The following is a 25,388-nucleotide window of genomic DNA, read 5'->3' as shown; positions in this document are numbered from 1 at the left end:
GTCAGTCCTGTCACTGCAACACGCCCCCTGCTGGCCGAGCTCGAGCCACACAGGAACACGGAAGCAAATGCCGAGCGAGCGCTTGCAAACTCATCGCTTGAATCACCGAGGAGGGTACAAGGACATGAGCCAAGAGCTTGGGACTATGACTTCTGTGGATAGTTCATAAACCGTCATCGTATTATCTCTTTACGCGCCTTTTCATCCATACAGACAGGAACAGAATGGCATCGATTTTGCTCACCAGGTCTCGGACTCCGTTGATGAAAACATCTAGGTCATTAAAAAACGAATTCAGAAAAGGTAATACAGTTTTTTTAATACAGGAGAGAGATCAGTAAGTGGTTAATTATATTGTTTTGAACACGACGATTTGAATGGATAACTGTAATTCTATCTGCCTTTTTAATTTGGAAAAACGCAGCGATCTTTATGAACTGTCAAATGTGCGTCACGCAGAACTGATACAGGCGTAACGTTACAGACAGTAACCCGTTTTGTTTTATTTATATAGGCCTCGTGAACATTCTCCTGATTTGTTTACTGTTATTCATTCCGGATATTTCCAGCCATTTCATGTAACTTACACTGCAAATATCATGTATGAAAAGATTTCCATCCTAATACTGAAGTCAGAAAGTTCATGACCTAGCCACTTAGCTTTCAAACCTGGCACATAAGATTATTGAACGACTGGTGAAGTGAGAGGCTTAAGTGATTAGCTAACCAGCTAAACTAGCCTCACAGATTGAAGCAGTCATAATCACCGAGAACCCTCCAATTTAAACGTTTTCATGGGATGCGTCCAGTGTACTGGTTGTACAGGCACAGATAATGGAGGCTCACTGTAACCTAGTGCGTATGTGTCGGTGTCTCACGTGCTTGCGCTTTTGTGTGTTCATGCTCTGTTACTGTAAGTCATTTCTGGAAAATAACTGTGCTGCAACCGTTGTTGACCGGTGGTTGGTTTGTCTGCTCATTGTTATGGTGTACACGCGAGTCGTTTCCACACTTTTGAAGAAACGTTTGAGTTTGGGTTTATCATGGAGCGCCTTTTTTAAGTCAGACACTGAATTATAGTATTGGACATCGGTATGTTATTTGCAGGTGTAGCCAGTCGGACGCTCCTGTCTGAGAACGTCAATGCGATCAACAGAAAGAAGAAATATGATTTAATGCTTATAAACGCGTTTTATATCGTCGTCATTTATGTGTATAATGCGGTTGTATATCATTTTAGAGCCATATATTTTGCTCAGGCTACTGGAGAACAGGGGCTTGTAGACTTGTGTGGCCTCCTGGAGGTTATTTGAGGACAGACTGCTTTTCCGTTTGGCGCAGACTGCAACGACTGCCTCCTTATTATAGACCGGTCGGTCATAGTAAAGCATCTTTCATATAAACAAATACAATATAATGATGACATCTCTCCATTCGCTTGACAATACTGTTTTAGGCCTATACATTGTGTGCGCTGGTCAATGGTTACTAAAATTGGTGGGAATATTTTGATTCAATCTTTTGAATTCATTCTGTTCACATAAATATTCATTCAGTGGACCAGGCATAACAATGTGATAATACCATATTAGTGAGTCATAAGCCATTAAACACGGTAAATTACTATAGAACTACCATGTTTACTTTTACCAATAAATGCACAAATGTGCTGTTCACAAGCAACATCTTTTTACGGGTAAGATATCATTCACATATCAGTACCAAAATACCAGTAGACTTTTAGATGTGTTGCTGTGTTGTTTTCTTTGTCCACTTGGATGAGGAGAAGTGCTTTGGTTTCACTATTTGTTCAATTTGACAACATTGTTTTCGCAATAGTAACTGCTGAACTGTGCTGATGAATTGAAAAGAAGGCGGGGTCTCAGATACAAGACAAATTAAACAATTAATAGCAGTGAAGCTTACTGTAAACAGCTCAGACAGAGCTTTATGATTGGCCCAAAAGCAAACTTCTTATGTTAGCGCGTTCTGACCTAGTACATGCTCATACCTGTGATTCTATTCTTTGTTCACACACAGCATTATACAGGTAATTAACTGGTAATGTTACAACTTCTCTTTCGTTCAGGAAAATGGCCAGAACAGGTTTACCTGCATTTTTGAAAAGGTCCTGTTCACTCATGATTTCTAAATGATAATTTACTAGTAATTTGCCAGTAAAGACTGTATGTGAAAGGGCTATAGAGTCACCCTACCTAACACGGTCTCATGAGAAAACAAACATTTTTTTAAATTAATTTGTACGATGTGATTTCGAATTAAAACTAAATTAAAACTAAAAATGTTTAGAAAAAAATGTCCACTCCTAAACCTAGCCATCAGTGGGGCGTTAGCAGATCATATGAAAGCATAATGAGATCGTGCAAATTCACCACCAATTTGGAAAACCATCAAATAAATATGAACTGCCATTAGATTGTGTTGCCCTACCCCTATTACTTACTGTCCCACCTCCTTTTGTAGTTCCTCTGCACTTTGTAGAGTTCTCCTTCCTTTTTGGAGCTCTCTGGCCTGCAATTATATCTACTTTGTAACAGGTTCTTATGTTTTAAAGACACGCTTCAAAATGGAGAGGTGTCAGTGAACGAAGAATATAAGTCAGTCCATAAGAAATAAATGGTGGTAACAATTTGGTTAAAACACACACACACACACACACACACACACACACACACACACACACACACACACACACACACACACAAAGAAACCATCACTAGTTTCCACAGAGACCCTCTAATAGTGAATCAGAAGAATACAATCTGTTTTTTTTGTGGTTGAACCAAATTGCAAAACTTGTTGTTTAGTAACAATTCAGGTTTCATAATCCATCATTTGTAATTTCCCTGATTAGACATTTGTCTCGATATAACCAATAATAATACTTTTAATCATTACAAATTACAAATCAAAGCGTATCAAAAAAATGTTTAATGCAACCTTGATAAATGTATGCATCTAATTTAGATTTAATTTAAAAATTCAGTCATACTGTTCACAGTTTTGTTTAAATAAATGATGGAAATTATACAGTACAATTAAATGGCAATAAAGCCACAAATCTCTAAACCTTGCAGCGGAAGCAAGTGGCTTCAGCATTATACCTTGTCTAAAATGAATTAAAGCTAATGCTCTTTTGCTTATTTTCCCAACCACAGCGTTGCTGCCACAATCTGTAATTGATTTCGAAATATACTTAAAGTGTTTCCTGAGAAACCTCAGTAACTTCCATGTGTGGACTTTTTGTATTAGCTAGCCTGTAGCAGTGTGGTCTGACAAATGATTAACCACACACAGCTTTTCATGACAGCCTATAAAGTAGAGGTCTGATCTGGATGTGCATTGTTAGGTAAACGATTGCTGAATAGCTTTCATAACATTGAGCCTTTGGATTGATAATGATTATCATACATTTAAAAAAAAAAAAAGCTCAACATGCCAATAAGCATGATAACACTGATTAAAAACAAAATATTACAATTGGCAGAAAAGTTAGAATATTTTGTTCATGTTGCATCAATGTTAACAGTCAAAGAAGACTTAACTCAGAGATACATTTGCAATGAACGAAGTCTTAACCTACATTGTCTCTTGCCAGAGATGGGGTTTTCTTATCAGGACACAAGCTCAATCCACAGGCTTCTACCAAGCTGGTTAAATGTACCAGCACATACTGTGACTTGTCACACACAACACGAGAGAGAAGGACACCCGATGCGAACAGCAGTCTGCAGAGTTTGTGTGCTTCTGTTGAATGAGTTGACTGTCATGTTATATATAGGTTCAGGGAATCAATGGACTGAAACAACCATCACTGTAAGTTTGTTCATTTGCATATAGATTATGATTATACACTTGTTCCCAGACATAAATGAAGTATATCTGTAGGACTTGGTACCCTCCACTCTTGCTGTTTTATCACACTCTCAAAGGGACTGCTGCTTCTGATAAGACTTTCTCACAAAACTTCTGATAATGGAGTCAGACTCTATCAGTGAGATGGTTTCATAAGGGATAGACACCCCCCTGAGCCCTGCAAAAAGTTTGGTAATAGAAGTATTTCATTATATTAATGTTTATATAGTTATTTAAATATTTTCCCCTGGCGTGTTCTTGTTGAGCATGTGAAGATGTAATTTTTCTGTGGCTCCAGAGTGATTAGTCATATCATGGCATTTACAGCTCAGATGTTGTGCCCAGAATTGATTGCCCATGAGCCAAGATGTCAGCACGCAGGATGTGTTTTCTGCTGTTGAAATTAATGGGAATGTTAACGGATAGCATTATGGAACACCTTGGTTGGATTGCTTGAACATTGTTTACATTCTTCTTATTTTCACATTTCCTATTGTAGCTGACTAAACTTAAAGCTGCAGTCCGTAGCTTTTCCTCTTTGTCGCCATCTCTCTGTTCGAAATCTGTAACTGCAGTGATTCGCGGAATTATCATCTTTACGTGGGTTGTAAATCGGCATGAAACAGCGCGGATGAACACAGTGCTTTGAGGCGAGTGCTGCTGTCAGTCACCGCGCTGTGTGGATACTGTCATACAGAATCACAGATTCACTTTTTGAAAGTTTGACCAACATAAGAATTTTCATAAGAAAATGTCTTCTGAACAAGTAAGTAACATCCATTTTTGTTCTGACCAACTAAGGGGGGAAAAGCATTCGACATGATAAGCTTCGTTAGATTTAATCAACGCGATTTACAGCAACCGTGCAAATTATAGCCTACTTTGTTCTCAAATTGTTCATGTTAACAACATCACATCAGCATTGCGTGACTAATGTTAAATTTAATGTGTTTTATGGTTATCTGTGTAGTTCAGAATTCATATTCTCCATAATAGCAAAACGAGAAAGGCACAACAAAGGAAACTCCATAACTGTGTGAATTAAGAAAACGTACTGTTACACGATTGAACTATTGAAATGTCTTACTTGTTCAGCAGAAAAAAGCCGTCTCTTCTTCCGTTTTGAACCCCTTCAAAACACGGAGTTCACGCACTTTTCAAAAGCCCCGCCGATGTTTAAATCCTTGTGTTCGCATGAGACGGTTTCTTTCTCTTTCTCTAGCCACCTTAAATCCGAAGTACGAAGTCTTTTGGGTTTTATAACTGCTGAATCTCCAGTTGACACTGATGATTGTTGTTTGGATCTTTCTGGATGCCATAAGTTTAGTTATGTAAAGTGCCACGAGAAATGCCTATACATCTAAACATCTCGTCACGCGCAGTATAGCCGGCTAGCCGAAACTCCTTCTTTATGTGTACGGGTGTGACGTCATGACGCAAAGACATGCTCGAATTTCCCGCGGAAACCCACCAGTACCACTGGAATTAAAATCATTATTACAAGCTAACCGTTTTGAATCTAGCTATGGCAAGCAGATAGTTTTGACCACTGGCCGAATATGTTTTTTTTAATATAATTATTTTGGATTATTTTTAACTTAAAAGTTACGGACAGCAGCTTTAAGCTAGGATAATAGAAAGCATTTTGACATAAAAAAACTACACCCTGTACATTTAAACCAACTACTCCTATCCATAAGATCAGCCAATCTGTTACTTAAAAGACATATCTGAATATTTGAAGCAGTATGCGGAATAAAATCATTTTGTAGATCTCTGGATCTGTTGCGCTTAGTTTCTATAGCGTATAACAGAAAGGAAGATTTGTGACCACAAAGTTGTGTTCGTTTTTTTTCTCCACCCTTAAAGGATTAGTTCACTTTTTAAAAAACTTTTGCTGATAATTTACTCACCCCCATGTCATCCAAGATGTCCATGTCTTTCTTTCTTCAGTCGAAAAGAAATTTATGTTTTTGATGAAAACATTCCAGGATTTTTCTCCATATAATGGACTTCAATGGTAGCCAAACGGTTCAAGGTCTAAATGACCGTTTTAGTTCAGCTTCAAAGGGCTTTAAACGATACCAGACGATGAATAAGGGTCTTATCTAGCGAAACGATCGGTCATTTCAAAAATAAATAAAAAAGTTAAATTGTTATAGGCACAAATGCTCGCCTTGCGAACTCTCCTGTTCGAACTCGTTCATCAAAATGAACGAATCTTTTTTCGAGTCATTGACTCGTTCATCAAAATGAACGAATCTTTTTTCGAGTCATTGACTCGTTCATCAAAATGAACAAATCTTTTTTCGAGTCATTGACTCGAAAAAAGATTTGTTCATTTTGATGAACGAGTTCGAACAGGAGAGTTCGCAAGGCGAGCATTTGTGCCTATAACAATTTAACTTTTTTATTTATTTTTGAAATGACCGATCGTTTCGCTAGATAAGACCCTTATTCATCGTCTGGTATCGTTTAAAGCCCTTTGAAGCTGAACTGAAACGGTCATTTAGACCTTGAACCGTTTGGCTACCATTGAAGTCCATTATATGGAGAAAAATCCTTGAATGTTTTCATCAAAAACATTAATTTCTTTTCGACTGAAGAAAGAAAGACATGGACATCTTGGATGACATGGGGGTGAGTAAATTATCAGCAAAAGTTTTTTTAAAAGTGAACTAATCCTTTAAAGAAACTTAGTCAACACCCATGATCCTTTACAGCTCTCCAAGTTCACGTTCCTTCAACATGTCATCATTATATGCAGGCCATGTTTGATTTTAATAATCAAATAAAGGTTCTTTATAGCATCCATGGTTCCTTGAAGAACCTTAAACATTAGTGGAAACTTTCTACTGCACAAAAGGTTCTTTATAGTGGAAAAAGTGTTCTTTAGAATAGATTATTAAAATGTTCTTCACTTTAAGAATTTTTTTTTTTTTAAGAACTGTTCTTTTATGGCCTCACTATGAAATCTCTGTTTTGAAACCTTCATCTTTAAGAGCATACTATTCAGAGAACTTAGTTGTCTACATGCAAATACAAGACTTTATTTAATTATAAGACTTACGAGCGGATAGAGATCTCAGGCCTTCAGCCAGAAGTTGACTGACCTTGAGATGTGAGGCCAGAAATCCTATAGAGCTAAATATAGAGAGAGAAAGTAGACCGAAAGCATTTATTCTTTAATGTGAACATCCTGGCGTCAATAGGATTAGGTTGCACCGGGGGAACTTGGCCAAGGGTCTTACATGTGCAACAAACATTATGGCAAGCAAGACCAAGATTAGGCTTCACCGGGGCATTGGAACAAAGGTCCTATGCCATAGTACTAAAGGTAAGTGGGATGAGAATGGATTAATTATGGAGTCTAGCCTCCTCCTCTGTCTCTGATTGGATAAGTCAGAGAATCATGAGACTGTTAAGTATATGTAGTAGAGATTGCATGAGGGAAATGTTTCAGGAGGAAATCAGATTTGATAAATTGCTGTATTTCAGGGAAAGGGAAACGTATGCTTATGTGCATGTGTGGGATACAGACAGAATGGGTGAGAATAGCTTTACTGGCTTACTCCAGATAATGGAGTTTCCTGAAGCTATATTTACAGTAAGTAGAAGGACATCCTGCAGTTATAGTCCACTCCTTCACTTTTGCTTTTTAAAGAGGTTCATCCAAGAATGTTAAATCTATCAAATCTCATTTGAACTTCCACATATTTAAACTTTACACATGACTCTTGGAGACATATGCAAGAACTAATGCCGTTTTGCATCACTCACATCCAAACTAGCGCAACACCTGGCTGAAACTGTTCGAAAAACTCAACCCAATATCTCTGCTTTTAAAACTGGGATAGGATCAAGTGTTTTATGATAATGACACAATAATAAGCAGGAACTTTATCTGGTTCAGGTCTTTGAATAGACATATTTCATTCATTCTGATTTCTTGGTATAGTAAAAGTTGATTAGGTTATGAAGTGTGATCTTGATCTGATGGCTCATCTTGGCACATCCGAGTTTTGATACATGAGTGTCATACTCTACTTTGTTTCTCAGGTGAACACATGCTTTCAACAGAAAATGGGTTTGTTGAAAAGGAACAGTGGGTTAAATAATGAGATATTTGATTATTACAGATTTAACTATCAACAAAAATATAGCACTTTCTGCATATGGATTTGGTATTGGTTTCTAGCAATCCACTTCCACAATGCAATTCCCTTCACTTCAAGTTCGTTGGTTTCCTCGTATTGGATATTCAGACTTTACCCTCTTTTCTCCTGCTGAAGAGCTGTTACTAACTTCATCTTGAGTTAGACATTACTTATATCTGCTCGGTCATCCTCACGTATCCGAGTTTGTCACGGATGTCGAGTGTGGTTGTGAAGGTCGTTGCCTGTGTAATGCTACTCTTGAAAAGCTGATTGTGTGGTCTTATTTAACTACTGTATAACATAAGCATCCATCCAATGAAAAAAGTGTGAGCTATGTAAACTCTTCACTGTAGCGAATGCAGTGTTTTTGTGTGAGGTCTGTATCCTGATGTAACACCTGTATTGAGATGGTGTTTTCAATAGCTGGATAAAAGAATTTTAAATGAGTCATATTCAAGCATAGGCTGGTGCTCTTACAACTTGACAGCAAGACCAAGTAATATATTTTGTTGCTGCACATTCCATAGCATAACAACATTAGATCAATGAAGATTGAAGAGTAAAAATATCTATTTAGGAATTAATAAAGCCAGGGGGTCGGCAAGAATTTGAGAGTTTTTTTTTCAATTTTATTATTATTATTTTTTTTTACAAAATGTATTCTAGGGCCGTCAAAGTTAATGTGTTTTAAGATATATATATATATATATATATATATATATATATATATATATATATATATATATTTAAAATAAATTTAATTCTGCTTTAAAAAAAGGTTAATTGATCAATTGCATTACTGTCTAAAGGAGTAGTTTATAACTGAGGGTAAACGACAAATATGCATATAGTTTTGTAAAAAATTTTTTTTTCATAATTACAGATAGGCTACACTCTTAACTTTTATAAAAAAGATAATTTGCTTTAGTACCATGCCAGTTATTACATTTTGGAAACACTTAAAAGTTTGGAAACCCCTGAATTAAGGTTTGTTTATGTAAAGTTGAAAGTATTTTGCATAAGTGCCTCCATTGCTCTTTTTCTGATATAATCACACCTGGGACCTTACACACCTTCATTTGTGTGTCCTTTCGATTGGCAGAGGTTACATTTTTTCCCTGGCTCTGCTTGCAGAAGTGGCAGTAGACCAAGTATTTACTCTGTCCTTTTCCGTGATCCTGTGCTGGCATGTAGCCTCTTGCACTCTTTATGACCCTCTTATGTTATCATATCATCTTACCATGTATAAACACCCATATACATTACAAGAGCAAGCTTAGGACACTGGTTTGTACCTTCAGATGTTTGGGCATGGTGTTCTTGGAGCTATGTGACATTACTTTGTGGGCCCATGCCCATCCTTATTTATAGTAGTCTCATATGTGTAGTGTGTACTGTGTGATATAGTTATGATATCTGATGTTTTTTCTTGTCTCTGACTCTCTTTCAGGAAAGTTGTCAGAAGGCGTATGCTTTAACTGCACTGCACTGCGGTTAGCCACAAACAGGTAAATGGAACTGAACATTGGGTCAATAACGCGCAATTTAGTCCTGATCTATTTGTAAAGAAATACATAAAAAAGTGATTTTTTTTTTACATACAACGGATTGAATACACCTTTCTATAATGAGCATGTTTTTTTTATTTCTAATTTAAAATTAATTTAGATTTTTTTAAAGGGGGGGGGGGGGTGTAATAATAAAAAATAAAAATAAAAATTAGTGATTAAAAAAAGGAAATGATTCTTTAAATAAGAAACTAAATCCGCTTGGAGGTGAAGTAATTGAGTCATTCATTCAAACTGGCTGATTCATTGAATCATTCAATAAACAGATTTTTTCGAAATGTGGATTCATTCAGTAACGAAGCATTGCTTTGTGTTTCTGGGAGACATAAAACAGTATCATTTGGAAATTTAATTGACAAAATAAAGCAAAAACAGAAAATATTGTGTCTAAAATGTAACTTTAAAATGTTAACTTATTGTTTATTAAACTCTTGATATATAATCAATATTATTGTACTGTTTTCTTTTTGATTCTTTCAAATTGGGTCTTCATTGAAAGATTGTATTGACTGATGAATGATGTCTGTTTTCAGCAGCCATGGTGTTCTTGGAGGCAACATGTGGCCTCATGTCTCATCTGTCCTGTACCTTGACAATTCATCAGCACTTCAGCAGCGCTTGTCCAGGTCACCTCGCCTTTACTGCGCCGTCTTCGTACCTGACCCTGCCCTGCCTGTGCACACCCACTCCACATATCCCAGGACGCTAGCCTGGCCACAGAATACCCCAGTCCGGTGGGTACATACTACAGGCCGTCTCCATGATGATTCAAAGGTAGAGCGTTCTTTGCGTACACTGAAAGATCGCAATAAAAAGCTTGAAGAGGGAGGACCGGTGTACAGTCCGACAGTGGATGCAGAACCTGTGCGACGGACAATACGTCAACGCGTGATTGATGAAGTGAAGCACTATTATCACGGGTTCCGCTTATTGTGGATAGACACGACCATCTCCGTGCGGATGCTCTGGAGGGTGCTGAACGGACACATTCTGTCACGCCGGGAGAGGAGACAGGTATGTACAAAATTAAACAAGGCAGACACCTCAAAGGCTTTTTAAGGGGTTGGCACTGATTCTAGTGTGTAATTTAGTAGCATCAACTCAATTTCAATTTCAATAAAAAAATAAAAAAAACAGAACAAAAAAAAAATTCTGACAAAAATAATTCCGAATAAAACAGAAATAGAGAACATTTAAATAAAACATAGAAAGAAGTGAAAATTGTATAAATAAATAAAATAATTAAAAAATACAAAAAAATAATTAGATTTTTTTTTTACATTTATTTGGTATTTATATCACGTAAACTATTTTTCTGTCTGCTATTTTTTGTTTTTATAGTTACATTTCATATTTTAGGAGTAGGGTCTTTCACAAAGGAATCCTTATTTTTGGTTGTCCTTGGCATCAAAAAGTGTGGAAAAACCCTGTCCTAGAGTGTCTGCCATTGGAAGACTGAGTTGATAGAATTGCACCTTCCCAATCAGTCTCCCTCCGTGCTAATACGTGTTAGATAATAACTGTACCCTGACTCCTGGAAGTTGCGTAGCTAGCAGCTAGCCAATCAGATTGGAACATTAGACAAAGTTGAACTCTGCTCAAATATCTTTAAGAGAGAGTTCATGACAGCATGATTGTGTTCAAGTGCTTGAGATTTGGCAATTATAAAGTAGACATCAGACACTTTGGTCTGTAACTGCAGTACTGATTTACGAAATGCTAGTATTTGCGATGAAACTTCCTTCCTATAATTATTTAATAGAAAATACTTATTTAAAAGGAAACTCATATTGTACCACCCTGGGCTTGAGTAACGCTTGTACGCATAACTGTCTTTGACCTGTCAGTGCTTATGTAGTTTTTCATGGTGTAATTTAAATGGTTTGTTTGTCTGTCATTGCCCTGTGGTTTTACCCAGTGTAATGTAATTAAGTCGTATATAGTAGGATTTGGAGTTGAAGGGTTAGAATTCTTCCGTAGTTTAATCCCAGTCCTATAAAGCCTGCCTGGATCTCTTCTATAGCTTAATGATTTAAATTAGTGCCCTGCTGAGTCTTCAGGGAAAAGTCATTAAAGATTACTCTGTAAGTCAGAAGGCAAGTGGAAACTGAATACATTCTAATCAGTTCACATGACTTCTGGGATTCCTGAACCCTTTAAAGGGTTAGTTCACCCAAAAATAAAAAATTCTGTCATCATTTACTCACCCTCATGTCTTTCCAAACCTGTAATACTTTGGTTTCTGTCCTTCCATTGACAGCTACGCAACTACCACTTTGACATTTCAAAAAGTTCATGAAGATATTGTAAAACTAATTCATATGATTTGAGTGGTTTTGCCCAAATTTTCTGAAGAGACCTAATCACTTAATAATCTGAACGGATTTAATTTAGGCTTTTATTCACATATAAACATCAACACACACATCAGTTGTGGTAAAGGGAAGCTCAAGCATGTTCACTTGATGTGCAAGAACCATTGAGGTTCATTCTCATGTTATGCAGAACGTTTGAGCTTCAGCAAGAAACAATAAGGTTTTTTTTTCTCGTGCTTCAATCAGGTTTGGTTGAGCTTCTGTTTATGTTCACTGATCAATGTTTGTATGTGAATAAAAACCTCATTTCAATCTGTTCATCATATAAAGCGATTGATTCTCTTCAGAAAATTTGGACTAAACCGCTCAGTTCATATGGATTAGTTTAACGATCTCTTTATGAGCTTTTTGAAGCGTCAAAGTGGTAGTTTACTTTTTTATCAGATTTTATCAAAAATATCTTAATTTGTGTTCCGAAGATGAATGAAAGACTTATGGTTTTGGAACGACATATGGGTGAGTAAATGATGACAGAATTTTTATTTTTGGGTGAACTATCCCTATTAGATGATCCTTTTGGGTCCAATTTAACAACACTTTTGAACAAAATTAAATAATATTTAGATTTAGTTATAGATATATTTAATTCTATCCATTCATTAAAAAAAATGCAACCATTCATCCAAAGAATTCAACCATCCATCCAAAAATGTTAACCATCCATCCATCCATCCAAAAAAAAATGTATTAAAAAATTCAACCATCCATCCATCCATCCAAAAATTTAACCATCCATTCAAAAAATTCAACCATCATTTTATAACCCTGCAGACGTCCTGGTCCCTCTAGTTGTTACTTGTAAGGTGCTGCTTTAGAAGAGCTCTACTTTTGTTATTTTAACTTATTAAAAGAAAATTACATAAGACGGGTGTGGTTTTCTATCATGTCCTCCTTCAATCTGATTCTTCTTATCCTTCATCTCTCCCTTTCTGAGTAGTTTAATGATTGATAGATCAATACAGCTCACTTTGGAACCTAGTTGGCCACTAGCCCTGGCTGACTCCAGTAAAGCGATGCCCCCCTGAGATATGTTGTCCTTAGGACAGAAGTAAACGTGAGGTTAGTTGAGGCCCATGTGCATTAGCTTTATGGTCATTAGGTGCTATTACCTTTATTGAGCTATGAAACTTCAAATTTCAACCTGGCGAACAATAAAATTGGTGAAAAAATACCGGTAAACCTATTAAGGACTTTGACTTGGGCCAGTGAGATACTACTCAGATCACCCTATTAGTCATGGCAACATGGATACAATTTGTATACGGCAAGCAGAGAAGCTCACATTTTAAGAAAAAATCAACATACCGGTAGTCTACACTGCTGGGTCAATTTGATTCAAATGTTTGGGGCCAGTTCCATTTTCATTTATTTATTTTATTTCAGCAAGGACCGATTAAATTATTCAGAATGGACCCTTTATAATGTTAAAAAAGATTACTATTTTAAATAAATGCTGTTATTTTAAACTTCTATTCAACAAAGAATAAAAAAAAAATGATCACAGTTTCCACAAAAATATTAAGCGGCACACCGGTTTTCAACATTGATAATAATAAGAAATGTTTCTTGAGCATTAAATCAGTATATTATGATTTCTGAATGACCATGTTATGGCTCTTCTGTATTGTATTTGAGTTTTCAAGCACACAGCTGATTGTAGCTATCACATGTTTTATTACATGTCGTCTCTGTTAGCACAGTGCTAATACCTTCCCAGCCTCAAATTCTCAGACTGTCTCATGACTCGGCCTGTTGTAAATTGACACTCTAGTGAGTGACTATCTATAACCGTATGAAGCCTCTATTGCATTCTAAGTCACTACGTACTGGAAATGTCTCATTCTCTCCGAACAAACGGTCTATCTTTGGGTTGCTAGGATATTAATGCCCAACATTATCCATTACATTACTCATTTACTCATATCATTTCTCCATAGCCATGGCAATATTATCGAGGAGTTATGTTTGGTTTCGCTCTGGTAATGGTCATATGAAGCTACAGAGATAGAACTTACAAAAATTTTGTGTTCTGGAGAATGTTTTGAAATCATTTGCGAAAATGATTTCATAACGAAAGTATCTCTATTATTCCTTATACTTTGTAACGTATAAGTTCAGTGTTTTTGTTGGTTTTAAAGCTTCAGATTTGCTGTTCTTGTTTGTAGGGCTATAATAATAATAATAATTGCACTGTAAAATGAATGTATTATTATTACTACTAGTACAACTGCTAATACGACTAAATTTAAAACATTAATCAAAATGTTAAACATTACTGTTGGATACTTAATAAAAATGTAAAATGAGTATTTATGAAACCATTATTATTATTTTACAGTACAAATGTAAAATTAAAATGCTATTATTTATGGCTATAAATGTTAAACCATCATGCTTTTCCACGGGCAAGCACCTTTCACATTTTCTTCAAAACATCTACTAACTTAAAACAAGCAAAAATCATATCACATTCCTAAAGCATTGGTAGATAGTTTTTCCACAGCATTTGAACTTAAAACATCCACAGCTAGTGTAATACTCATGTTTAGGTAGTCATGGTTAGTTGTTATCAAGAGCTTACTGGAGTTTTCTTTATATTTTGAGCTCTGTCAACATTAGAATTGCGAGGTATGCTAATGCCTCCGCCTCAGCTAGCATCTGTCTCACCTCACTCTCGCTATTCTTCTGACCTGCTTCATCCTTAATCCTGCCTATTCACAACTGGCCTCGCACAGCATGGGTTCCTTTAGCTTTTGATGTCAGTCATCATCCCCCTTCCCAAGCCCTCTGTCCTGCTCTCTCCCTGCCTCTTCCTTTGGAATGCCCTCACTCTCTTTCTCCATCTTCACTCACTCTTCCCCTGAATATTTCACACTCCAGGCCTGTTTTCCTCTTCTCTTCCCCCTCACATGCTCTCTGTCTCTCTGTCTGTGGTGATACATGTCAATGGGCCAAACACAAAGGCTCTTTTCAGGCCTGCCTGGTTTAAATTCTTTCCTATAGGGCCGCTGACACACAGGTGGAATAAGTAGAGCAGGGACCCCTCTTATAAAGCTGAAGCTCCTTTGTTATATAACCTCTCATTTTCTAAATTCATCATGTTTCATCAATTATTAGATATGGCATGATGCAGGAAGTCAGTTATTGACATACGGAGTGGATGCACCGATGTCCTGACTTTGTTGGTCTCTGTTGGTATCATCATGATCTGTACATGATTCTTTATTTTGTTTTATTATTTTTTTGTTGCTGTTTTGTTTTAGAGCTGTCAATTTTTCACTCGTCCAGGTTATTTAAAAAAAATAGCTTCAATAAAATATAGGGGTGTAACGAAATCCTCATGTCACGATTCGATACATATCACGATACTGAACTCACGATACGATATTATTGCGATACTCCAAGACATATGATAAAAGGTTAACAAAAAATATACTGTTGATTAAAATGCTAACTTTGATATTACATTGTGTGTGTAAATGAATAGGCTTGAACTCTGTGCTTTTAACTCAAGGACAATGGTGACACCAGAATAAAAATATTCATGATTCTGAAGCTGAAAATACAGAACGATTTTAGAATATTCTTGCACTTTTTCACTGACTAGATATATTTCAAATAATGTTGGACACTTTTTACTGGTCAGGTAACATTTGGTATTATCAGGACCCACAAATATTCCCCCATTGCATTATTATACATTATAATCAACATTATATATAGTAGTTTAATGTAGTACTGACACTAAAAATCTGAAAACTTGAATTATTTTCTCACACAGTACATTTTTTGGGGGGAGAACTATCCACGATACATATTGTCACTATCCACGATACGTATTGTTGCATTTTTGTATTGCGATATATTGTGGCACGATATTGTTACACCCCTAATAAAATATATTAATTTTTTTTACATTTATGTTACAAAGTATTCTAACAATGATTTATATCATATTATTTTTAAAAGCACCATTAGGGTTTTTACTTCACTATTAGGTCTAGACGTTAGGCATATCACCACTGATCAATAATTACGTTTCATCAATAAGCAGCCATCTGCTAACATCACTGCTGTCTCATGTTAACTGCAGTTCCTCAGGACGTGTGCAGATGTCTTCCGGCTTGTGCCCTTTTTGGTCTTTATCATCGTTCCATTTATGGAGTTTCTGCTTCCTGTTGCAGTGAAGCTTTTCCCAAACATGTTGCCTTCCACCTTTGAGACACAGTCCATAAAGGTATGCTGACCTTTTGAGTTTTAATCCATAAAAACCTTAATTGTATTTCTGTCTTAGTCATGCCTCTTATGCCAAACCTATGTGACATCATATGATATCTCGCTCTTATGCTCTGTCTTGTGCGTGTCTGTGTGTGTGTGTGTGTGTTTTGCAGGAGGAAAGACTGAAAAAGGAGCTGAGAGTGAAGTTAGAGATGGCCAAGTTCTTGCAGGATACAATTGAGGAGATTGCACTAAGAAACAAAGCAGCTAAAGGCAATGTAACCGAGGAGTTCTCCACTTTCTTTCAGAAGGTAGATGATGGTCACGCATGCTCAGCTCTCATCCTAAAAAACAACTTTGCTGCTTCTCCATGTGATTCAAAACTCAGCTCTGTATTGCCCCCATGTGGTGATTCTTATAAAGTGCTCTTAGACGAGACGATACTCATAAGTGCTATGAATGAGAACTTCTTTGTCTGCTAACTCTCTCTGTCTTCCCCTTTCAATTCCCACCCAGATCCGTGACTCTGGAGAGAGACCCAGTAATGAGCAGATCATACGTTTCTCTAAGCTGTTTGAGGATGAACTGACCTTAGATAATCTGACACGGCCGCAGCTGGTGGCCTTGTGCAAGCTGCTGGAGCTGCAGTCCATTGGAACCAACAATTTCTTGCGCTTCCAGCTTATCATGAAACTCAGAGCCATCCGTGCAGACGACAAGGTTAGAACCTGTCCTTACTCAGCCAAAGTTGTGTGTCAAGATGGGTCAAATACTTTTCTTTGTGATCATCATTTATATCAATTATAGTACGTCAGTTTTTACAGATGAATCATTTAATTAAAATAAATGATCATCTAATCAATTGAAATAATTGTCCGGTCCCCGTGTTAGATTATACTGTACTATATTTAATGTGAAAATTTGAGTTTGTTAAGATTTTTTGGTCTCACTTTATTTTAATGTCCAATTCTCGCTATTAACTAACTAGTAACTATGAATTTTGTCTCAATAAACTCCTAATTACTGTTCAATAATAGTTTGTACGGTAGTTGTTAAGTTTAGGTATTGGATAGGATTAGGGATGTAGAATGTGGTCATGCAAAATAAGGCATTAATATTAGGGATGGCCCGATACCGATACTGGCATCGGGGATCGGGCCGATACTGTCCTAATATACTCGTACTCGTACTCATTAAAATTCGCCGATACCACGCACCGATACCACGTACATTTTGCAAAACGAAACTGGCCGCCGCGAGTGCTTTGTCGAGGTGAACTGAGGCATAGGAAAGTATAATGTCGGCGGTTTGGGCTCATTTCAAGATAAGGGGTGATGACAACAGCAAGGCAGACTGTGAGTTATGTTCAGCTAAGGTGTCGAGAGGAGGGAAAGAAAGTACATCGTTTAACACCAGCAATCTAATTAAACATCTGAAGACGCATCATAGATCTGATGGCCGAGCGCGCGCGCGGGCGGTAATGCACTCACTCTGTGTGTGCGGGTTACGGGAGAATAAAACGATTCGCGGGACTCCCGCAAACTAGAAATATCTATGAATAAAACATAAAAACTAAAAGATTTTTATTCATCTCTTGCAGAAAAGCAACAAGAACAACTACAACAAAATAGAAACGATTTACAGGCCAGAGTTTCTATTCATAACATGGTTACAGCGTTGAGCGATGTAGCCAATCACAGACATATGTGTTGATTTCTTGAACGCAATGGCCAATCAGAAGCATTTAAGATAGACTCCCCTCACCGCTCAAAACGGACTTTTTTGTTCAGTGCTGAATTCTGTATGCTGGCAAATCCTCTAATTATAACAAACAAAGTGTGGATATTATGAAAGATTGATTGTGCAGTCAGCTTCATTGATAATAACAGAGATGTGTGAGATCGCGATGAACTGTCAGCTTTTAGGATTTATTAAGGGTGCGCACTTTGCGTGCATTCAGTCATGCCCATGCACGCAGTAGCCTGCTTGCTTTTATGTTAAATTAACAGTGGTTTGTGTGTTAATAAATTTATTATTTTACTAATTTTTATTTATTTTTAGACTTGTTAAAACAAGCAGAGAAGAAAATAAAAACAGTCTTCTAACCTGTGTTCTAAAATAGTCGTCTTCTTTTCTGGGAGCCTATTACTTTTGCGGTAGAAATATCGGTATCGGTACTCGGTATCGGCAAGTACACAAATGTAAATACTCGTACTCGTATCGGTTTGAAAAAAAATGGTATCGGGCCATCCCTAATTAATATGTGCTTTATAAGTACTAATAAACAGCAAATATCCTTGTAATATGTATGATAATAAGCATCTAGTGAGAATTGGACCCTAAAATAAAGTGTTACCAAATTTCTTTTAAAGACGTCTCCTATGTCACCAAGGCTGCATTTTATTTGATCAAAGATACAGTAAAAACAGTAACATTGTGAAATATTATTACAATTTAAAATAAGTGTTTTGTTTTTTAAAATTATTTTAAAATGCGATTTATTGATGTAAAGCTGAATTTTTAGCATTATTACTCCAGTCTTCAGAGTCACAATAGAAATTTCAAAAGTAATCAATAGAAAGTTCAAAAGTAAAGCATTTATTTCAAACAGAAATCTTTTGTTACATTATAAATGTCTTTACTGTGTCTTTTGATCAATTGAATGCATCCTTGCTCCTTAAAAGTATTAATTTCTTCAAATAAAATTCAAACAGTGGCCTAGTGTGTATACATTTGTTTTTTTTAAACAACTACTCATAGTGGCCACATTTGTGAAACTTCAAAAAGAAATCAAAACCATTAAAGTACTTTTAATACTTTATGTATTTGGTGTATAAGAGTTCAAAGCAAATTAAAACGATTATCAGCAATCGTATTGGCTAGAATGTCTATATCAGTTTATTCCTAGCTGATTTCTTTGCACATGTGTGTGTGATTGACAGCTGATAGCAGATGAGGGAGTGGACAGTCTGAATGTGAAAGAGCTGCAGTCAGCATGTCGTGTGAGAGGGATGAGAGCTCTGGGTGTGACGGAGGAGAGACTTCGAGAGCAGCTTAAACAGGTAACACATGCTCCACATCCCTCTGTTATTGTTACTCCCCAGTAATACGTCTTCTCATCATGTATTTCACATTTCTGATCATGAAAGTGGTTGGAGCTTCATCTCAATCAACACATCCCCACATCTCTGCTGCTGCTATCCCGAGCCATGTTCCTGCCAGACACACTGTCCCCTGCAGACCAGCTTAAAACCACACTACAGAACCTGCCAGAGATCATGGTATGCACACAGTACAGCTGGACAATACACTATATACAAAAATTGCATTAAATATAGGTTAGCTTCATGAAAAATACAGTCATACATACAGTCAGTGCCTTCACGTGTGCTTTCACAGGCTAAAGAAGCGCAGATGAAGGTGGCAGAGCTGGACTTCTCTAAAGTGGATAACAAGACCAAGCTGGAGGCCACGCTACAGGAAGAGGCAGCCATCCAAGAGGAAAACAGAGAGCGGGAGCTGGAGAGACTGGCAGATGCTGCAGAGAAAGTGAAGGAACTGGCCGCACAGGTCATTACAGTCACTTTCAGTCTGGCAGTGATACCTGTTGTATAGTTGAAATGTTTATGAAAGGTTTATTTATGTTTCCAGGAGGGTGAGATGGTGGAGTTGGAAGCAAAACGACGGGTGGATGCAGAACATTCTCTTTCCAGCGTAGACGTGGCCATCCATTCAGAAACACTACGAGATACTGCACCCGTGCTGGAGGGTATTAAGGTAACAAAATGACACAAAGATAGTTTCTTCTCTTAAATCCCATTATTAACAAGAAACAAAATATTTACATGAAAACACAATGTGATGATAAACTTTGTAAATGTGCCCTATTGTTCAAAATTTTGGGGTCAGTATTTAAAAAAAGAAAAAGAAATTAATATTCAAATTCAGCAAGGATGCATTTTATTTTTCAAAAGGGACAGTAAAGTCATTTAAAATGCTACAAATGCTGTTCTTTTGAACTTTATTCATCAAAGAATCCTGAAAACATTTATCAGTTTACACAAAAATATTTAAACAGTTATTTTCAATTGGAACATGTCTTTTGATCAATTGGACAGTCTGAATGTGAAATTGGATACTGTATTTTTCAACTGTATTTTTCAACTGTATTTTCAACTGTATTTTTGATTACAATATTACTTTTTTGATTGTATTTTTGATCAATTTTTGACTTCTTTCCAAAACATTAAAACAATCTTACTGACCCCAAACATTTGAACGGAAGTGTTCTTTACTAATGAACTGTTAAGCATTATAAAATAATATTTGCTAATATGAGTAATGTAAGCTATTATAAAGTGTTTTTATAACCCTATTTTTATAACCCTACAATATTACTTTTTTGATTGTATTTTTGATCAATTTTTGACTTCTTTCCAAAACATTAAAACAATCTTACTGACCCCAAACATTTGAACGGAAGTGTTCTTTACTAATGAACTGTTAAGCATTATAAAATAATATTTGCTAATATGAGTAATGTAAGCTATTATAAAGTGTTTTTATAACCCTATTAATGCAAGTCAGTCCACTCAATGGCCCTTTTGGCCATGCCTTCAGTCAGCTATTTTCTATCTTGGTAATAAACTTATTTATTACCAAGATACCAAATATAGCCCCATTCTGCTTGAATGGGGAAAAACAGAAACATCCAAAACGACTACAATACCAAAAATGGTTTAGCAGTCTTTTATATTAAATTATTTCAGCTAATGCACTTAAACTTTCCAGAGCAATAAGATAAGGCAGGACTTAATGCAGTTCTTTGCAGTTTACATGACAATAATTCTGACGGTGCTCTGCATTCGTCCTTCATACCTTCTCTGGTGTTACTTATGACTGTGTTGTTTGTTTGCTGTCATGTTACAGGAATGGCTCTTTCTCTGTTATTATGTGTTGTGTATTATTTTGGATGTTTATTTCTCCAGTTCGAGCAGTGGCAGAGGTATCTGCGCATTCAGGTTAGATGCTGAACTGCTCCCCATCTGGAGACCACCACACTGATGCTCTGCTCTCCTAGTCACTTTACTGTGGGCTTTTCCATCATTTACAGTTTCATAATCTGAACTGTTGGTTTAGGGTTAGGCTTAGACTCTTGTAACGCTTGTTATTTACAGCATAAGAGGCACAAAAATGACTGAATCAAATATGCTGTTGCGTGAATACAGTGATTTAAAAGAGCAGAAGTCTTGTGTGGTTATGCCTGCGTCCTCCTTTCCACTCCACTCCAATTCTCTGTCCCTTTATGAGTATGTGTGAGCCTGTAGGACATATGTAAGATGCTGTAAATCCTAATGGTTGTTTGTCTTATGTGGCTCAGAGGCCCACTACATAAGCCGTACGATGTGTTTCAGTTGGTTTTAGTGAGCTTTCTGTAATCACTTTTGCTGAATGGAAGACCTTCCTTTCCTCTGACTGATCCTCTTATAAAAGAGAAACCACTTTTATGTCTCTGCATCAGTGTTGGGTAACTTAACTACACTTTTCAAAAGTGTGACCTGTAGTTCAAATGTTTTCCAGCGTTGCTTTTCCAATAACAAGTTACACTACCATTAAAAAGTGTGGGGTCAGTAAGATTTATTTATTTTATTTTTTTGTACTTTTATTCAGCAAGGATTCATATAAAGTGACAGGCAAATACATTTATAATGTTAGACAACTGTTTTAAAGATTTGAAAACTAAAAAAATTAATAATAATCTTACCAACCCCAAACAGTGGTGTGTATTCCCATCAAGCAGCAGTGTAGATTGACAATTTTATTGTGTTGTCTTACAACAAAGCAAGCTGAGGCAATAATAAAATGTTCCCAGCAAGAATATATGCGATAGTCAGAGTATTCATCATTTAGATATTTATCAGTTTGTGCACAGTTCATATCATAAATGAAATGCTGCTGTTTATCATCATGTATTCAAATCAGTTATATAGAACATTTTTATACAGTTCATTGAATTTATCTAGATTAATTATTGTGTATACATTTTGTTTTAAATGTATATTTAGTGCTATGCCATCTAATCAAAATCCTCATAGGTTTAGTGCCAAATAGTTAATAAAATAATAATTTAATAAAACAATCTTTTTGTTTAAAGGCTAGCTCAACTGTAACTACCGTGTAGCTTGAATATTGGTGACTATAGGGATCCGAACCTACAGTGATTTAAGCAAGGTTTTGGAATAGATGATGCTATTAAGTTATTTTATTTGGAAAAATAGCTTTAGCTAATTAAATAAAAAAGTTACAAAGAATTTCCATCCATTTTATATACATTTCATCCCTAAAAGTATTTGTTATAGACTATACAATTTCTGGCATTTGCACCTAACTCTCACTTGCACCAAAAAATCTACCACTGATTCAAAGTTTCCCCAACACTGCTGTGCATGTTTGTTAAATGTGTGTGTTCACAGGAGTGAGTGTTGATGGACACTGTGTGTGTCTTTTTTCAGGGGGAGGAGATCACTAAGGAGGAGATTGACATGCTGAATAATGCCTGCACCAAACTGAAGGAGCAGAAGAATCTCCTCACCAAAGAGAAAGAGGAGCTGGAGGACCTAAAGGATGATGTGCAGGAGTACAGCGAGGTATGTCTTCCAAAAGAGACAATCATTAACAAACGGTTCATTTTCATTTCTGCCATAAACATTTAAACGTGTGATCCACTGTTTCTCTCTACAGGACCTGGAGGAGATAAAGCGAGAGCTATCCAAGACGGGACAGGAGAAAGTGGTGGAGTCTAAGGCAAGTCAACATCTGTCAAAGCGAGTCAACCGCATGATTGGAAGAGTGGATAAGATCATCACTGAGCTGGAGAAGGACAAGGTGGTGTTAGACGGACAGATGGACAGCAGCACCACACCACCAATTGGGTAAGAGACTTTGATTTGCTGAACGAATGGAATTGGGCGATTTTTAATGGTGATTTTGGTTTCTGTGTGTGTGCATGGGAGTATCCACGTTACATCATCAGTAATGCATGAAGAGAAGTTGTAATCACAGTAAAATGGTGGTGGAAGAATGACCTTACAGGTTGTAAACACAAACCAAAAAAAGGGTTCCCAGTCCAAATAAAAAATCATTTTTTGTTGTTTTTTAGATTGTTCTTTGAGAAACATAGTGACTTGCCAAGGTAAGCACAGGAGTGACCTCTCGCCTTCTGTTTCGTTTCCCCATCAAAGGAATGAGTTTAAAAATTAAAAAACAATATGGATTTAACACTCGGGATGCTCCGAAATGAAAATTCTGGTCCAAAACCGAAAATTCTAGATGCACCTGGACGAAAGCCGAAAATTCTTTTTAAGAATTCTTTTTTTTTTTTTTTGCAATATTGGAAAAATATTTGTATAATTGTATTAATATTAGATTTTTTAAGAAAATTCAATAATTGTAATGATTCTAAATGTAAAAAAAATACAAGCCAATAAAATAAAATCCACACATTTATTAAATTAACACTAAAATTTGACCGAACGGAATAAAGAATAATATATTGATATTTATTATTAATATATTTTCTATGCAACAGAATCAGATTTAACAGATTTATTTTTTGACCAATTATCCATGATATTATCCATTATATATTATCATCAGAGCATGTGAGCAAAGCGTAGCATTAGTGAACAAGAGGGTGGCGTCATTTTACCAGGGTTGCCCAGCACAGCTATACCACAGTACAGTAGGGCTATTCCACACAGAAACAAGTATATTACTACATAGTACCGAAAATGCCATTATCGGCCAATCATTTTCGGCAGCCGAAATTTCGGAGCATCCCTATTTAACACAAATACTAAATATTTTAGGGGGTCTAAAGTGTGATTTAATTTGATTGAAGATTTTAATCCATCATCGGTTTGCTTGTCATTTCTTTCACTAGTCCTGTGTATTTCGTTAATGCTGGATGTTATGGATTTAATCAGCTGTGAGATTAGGATTGTTCTCTGAAATCTTCCTCTTGTTCATTGTTCCCAGTGCTGCAGGTAAAAACACGGATCACTTATTTTAAGGCCTTTTTTTTAGTCCTCTGTGAAACTACAAATAAGGCTTGAATGATTTAGTGAAAAATTCGTAAAGATTCGAGAATCAATTTCTAATTACGATTCGTATTAACTCCAAAAGCACTCGCAATCGTCTCTCCTGGGAACCCTGCACGGCTGTGTTGGCATGCGATTGGTTGATCATAGAACTTACTCATCCTCCACCATCTTACCCGCTGTGTTATCAAGCAACCGTTTCCTGTATGCAGTGTGTTCTTGTCCTATAGGGAGAATCTGATAAGCATCAACGAGCTAATTACAGTCATGAAGCATATCCAGAGTATTCCTGAACACAAGCTGCTCAGCATCGCAGACGCACTCGATGAAAACAAGGATGGCAAGATAGACATTGACGATGTCCTCAAGGTAACAAGATGGGGCTTCTTTGGTCACTCATTGATTTTCCTTCTTTTCCTGTTTGGTTGAATCAGCATTTTAGTTTGACTGACATTTATCTGGCGTGTGTGTGTTAGGTGGTAGAGCTGATCGACAAGGAGGACATCGATATCTCCACCAGCCAGGTTGCAGAGATCATGGTGATGCTGCAGAAGGAGGAGAAGTTGGTGGAGAAGGAGAAGGCCAAGGATAAGGTCGAGAAGGAGCAGGCAGCTAAACTCCAAAACTAGACTTACCGTGTAGGGAATGGAAGAGATCCTAAAGCTATTGAAGCTTTTTCAGGTGTAATAATATGTTCAGATTCAGAGTGAGGCTAAAAATAGTGCTGACCTCCACTCTGCATTCATATATATGAGCAAACTTTGCTTTGTTCAAATAAGACTATTGTATAATTAATGAACTGAGGGAAATGTATTTATTAGAAGGCAAAAGTAATTTAGTATGGAGCCCTGTACTGAAATTGAGGCCACGAGTTAAGAAAAAGTTCCCAACATTTGTTCCCTTGTTATGGGTAAATGATTTCCATGTTGTACTAATTTGTTCCCATGATTTATTGATTCGCTCCCTCGCTTTAGTTAAATTTGGGCAACAAAGTAGTACAAAGTGGAACTATTTAATAGGTGGTGGCTACGATATCTTACTTTTCCCTCAAATTTCATGTGCGGTGCGCTGTAAATTCAGAGATGAATTTGGAAA

At 36.6% G+C, this 25,388-nt stretch overlaps 1 protein-coding gene across 6 annotated transcripts; it reads left to right on the top strand.

The window, feature by feature from the left end:
* Window positions 1-44: 44 nt before the first annotated feature.
* Window positions 45-24,955, top strand: letm1 (leucine zipper-EF-hand containing transmembrane protein 1). 6 transcript variants are annotated; one of them, XM_056269028.1, is made up of 15 exons: window positions 45-303; window positions 9,484-9,541; window positions 10,138-10,615; window positions 16,070-16,213; window positions 16,368-16,505; window positions 16,711-16,914; window positions 19,137-19,256; window positions 19,344-19,475; window positions 19,594-19,764; window positions 19,846-19,971; window positions 22,707-22,841; window positions 22,936-23,126; window positions 23,354-23,386; window positions 24,506-24,662; window positions 24,770-24,955. In XM_056269028.1, the coding sequence occupies exons 1-15, from the start codon at window positions 225-227 to the stop codon at window positions 24,920-24,922; spliced, it is 2,319 nt and encodes a 772-aa protein (XP_056125003.1). In that variant the 5' UTR covers window positions 45-224; the 3' UTR covers window positions 24,923-24,955. The 6 variants fall into 6 exon arrangements, with proteins under 6 accessions (XP_056125003.1, XP_056125005.1, XP_056125004.1 ...); XM_056269030.1 differs by having other exon boundaries at window positions 46-303; window positions 10,135-10,615; window positions 19,594-19,743; XM_056269029.1 differs by having other exon boundaries at window positions 46-303; window positions 10,135-10,615; window positions 24,524-24,662.
* Window positions 24,956-25,388: the final 433 nt, after the last annotated feature.

The sequence above is a fragment of the Rhinichthys klamathensis genome, unplaced genomic scaffold (genome assembly GCF_029890125.1).
Source record: "Rhinichthys klamathensis goyatoka isolate OS25496 unplaced genomic scaffold, OSU_Roscu_1.1 h1tg000280l_1, whole genome shotgun sequence".
In the NCBI taxonomy this organism is placed as follows: Eukaryota; Metazoa; Chordata; class Actinopteri; order Cypriniformes; family Leuciscidae; genus Rhinichthys; species Rhinichthys klamathensis.
This window is presented reverse-complemented; position numbering and strand designations above follow the sequence as displayed.

Excerpts from the sequence above, each read along its gene's own strand:
- letm1 (XM_056269027.1), top strand. The coding sequence starts at position 225 with ATGGCATCGATTTTGCTCACCAGGTCTCGGACTCCGTTGATGAAAACA. Across the intron at positions 19,476-19,593 it reads AGAACCTGCCAGAGATCATG|GCTAAAGAAGCGCAGATGAA; the intron begins GTATGCACACAG and ends GTGCTTTCACAG. Across the intron at positions 22,842-22,935 it reads ATGTGCAGGAGTACAGCGAG|GACCTGGAGGAGATAAAGCG; the intron begins GTATGTCTTCCA and ends TTCTCTCTACAG.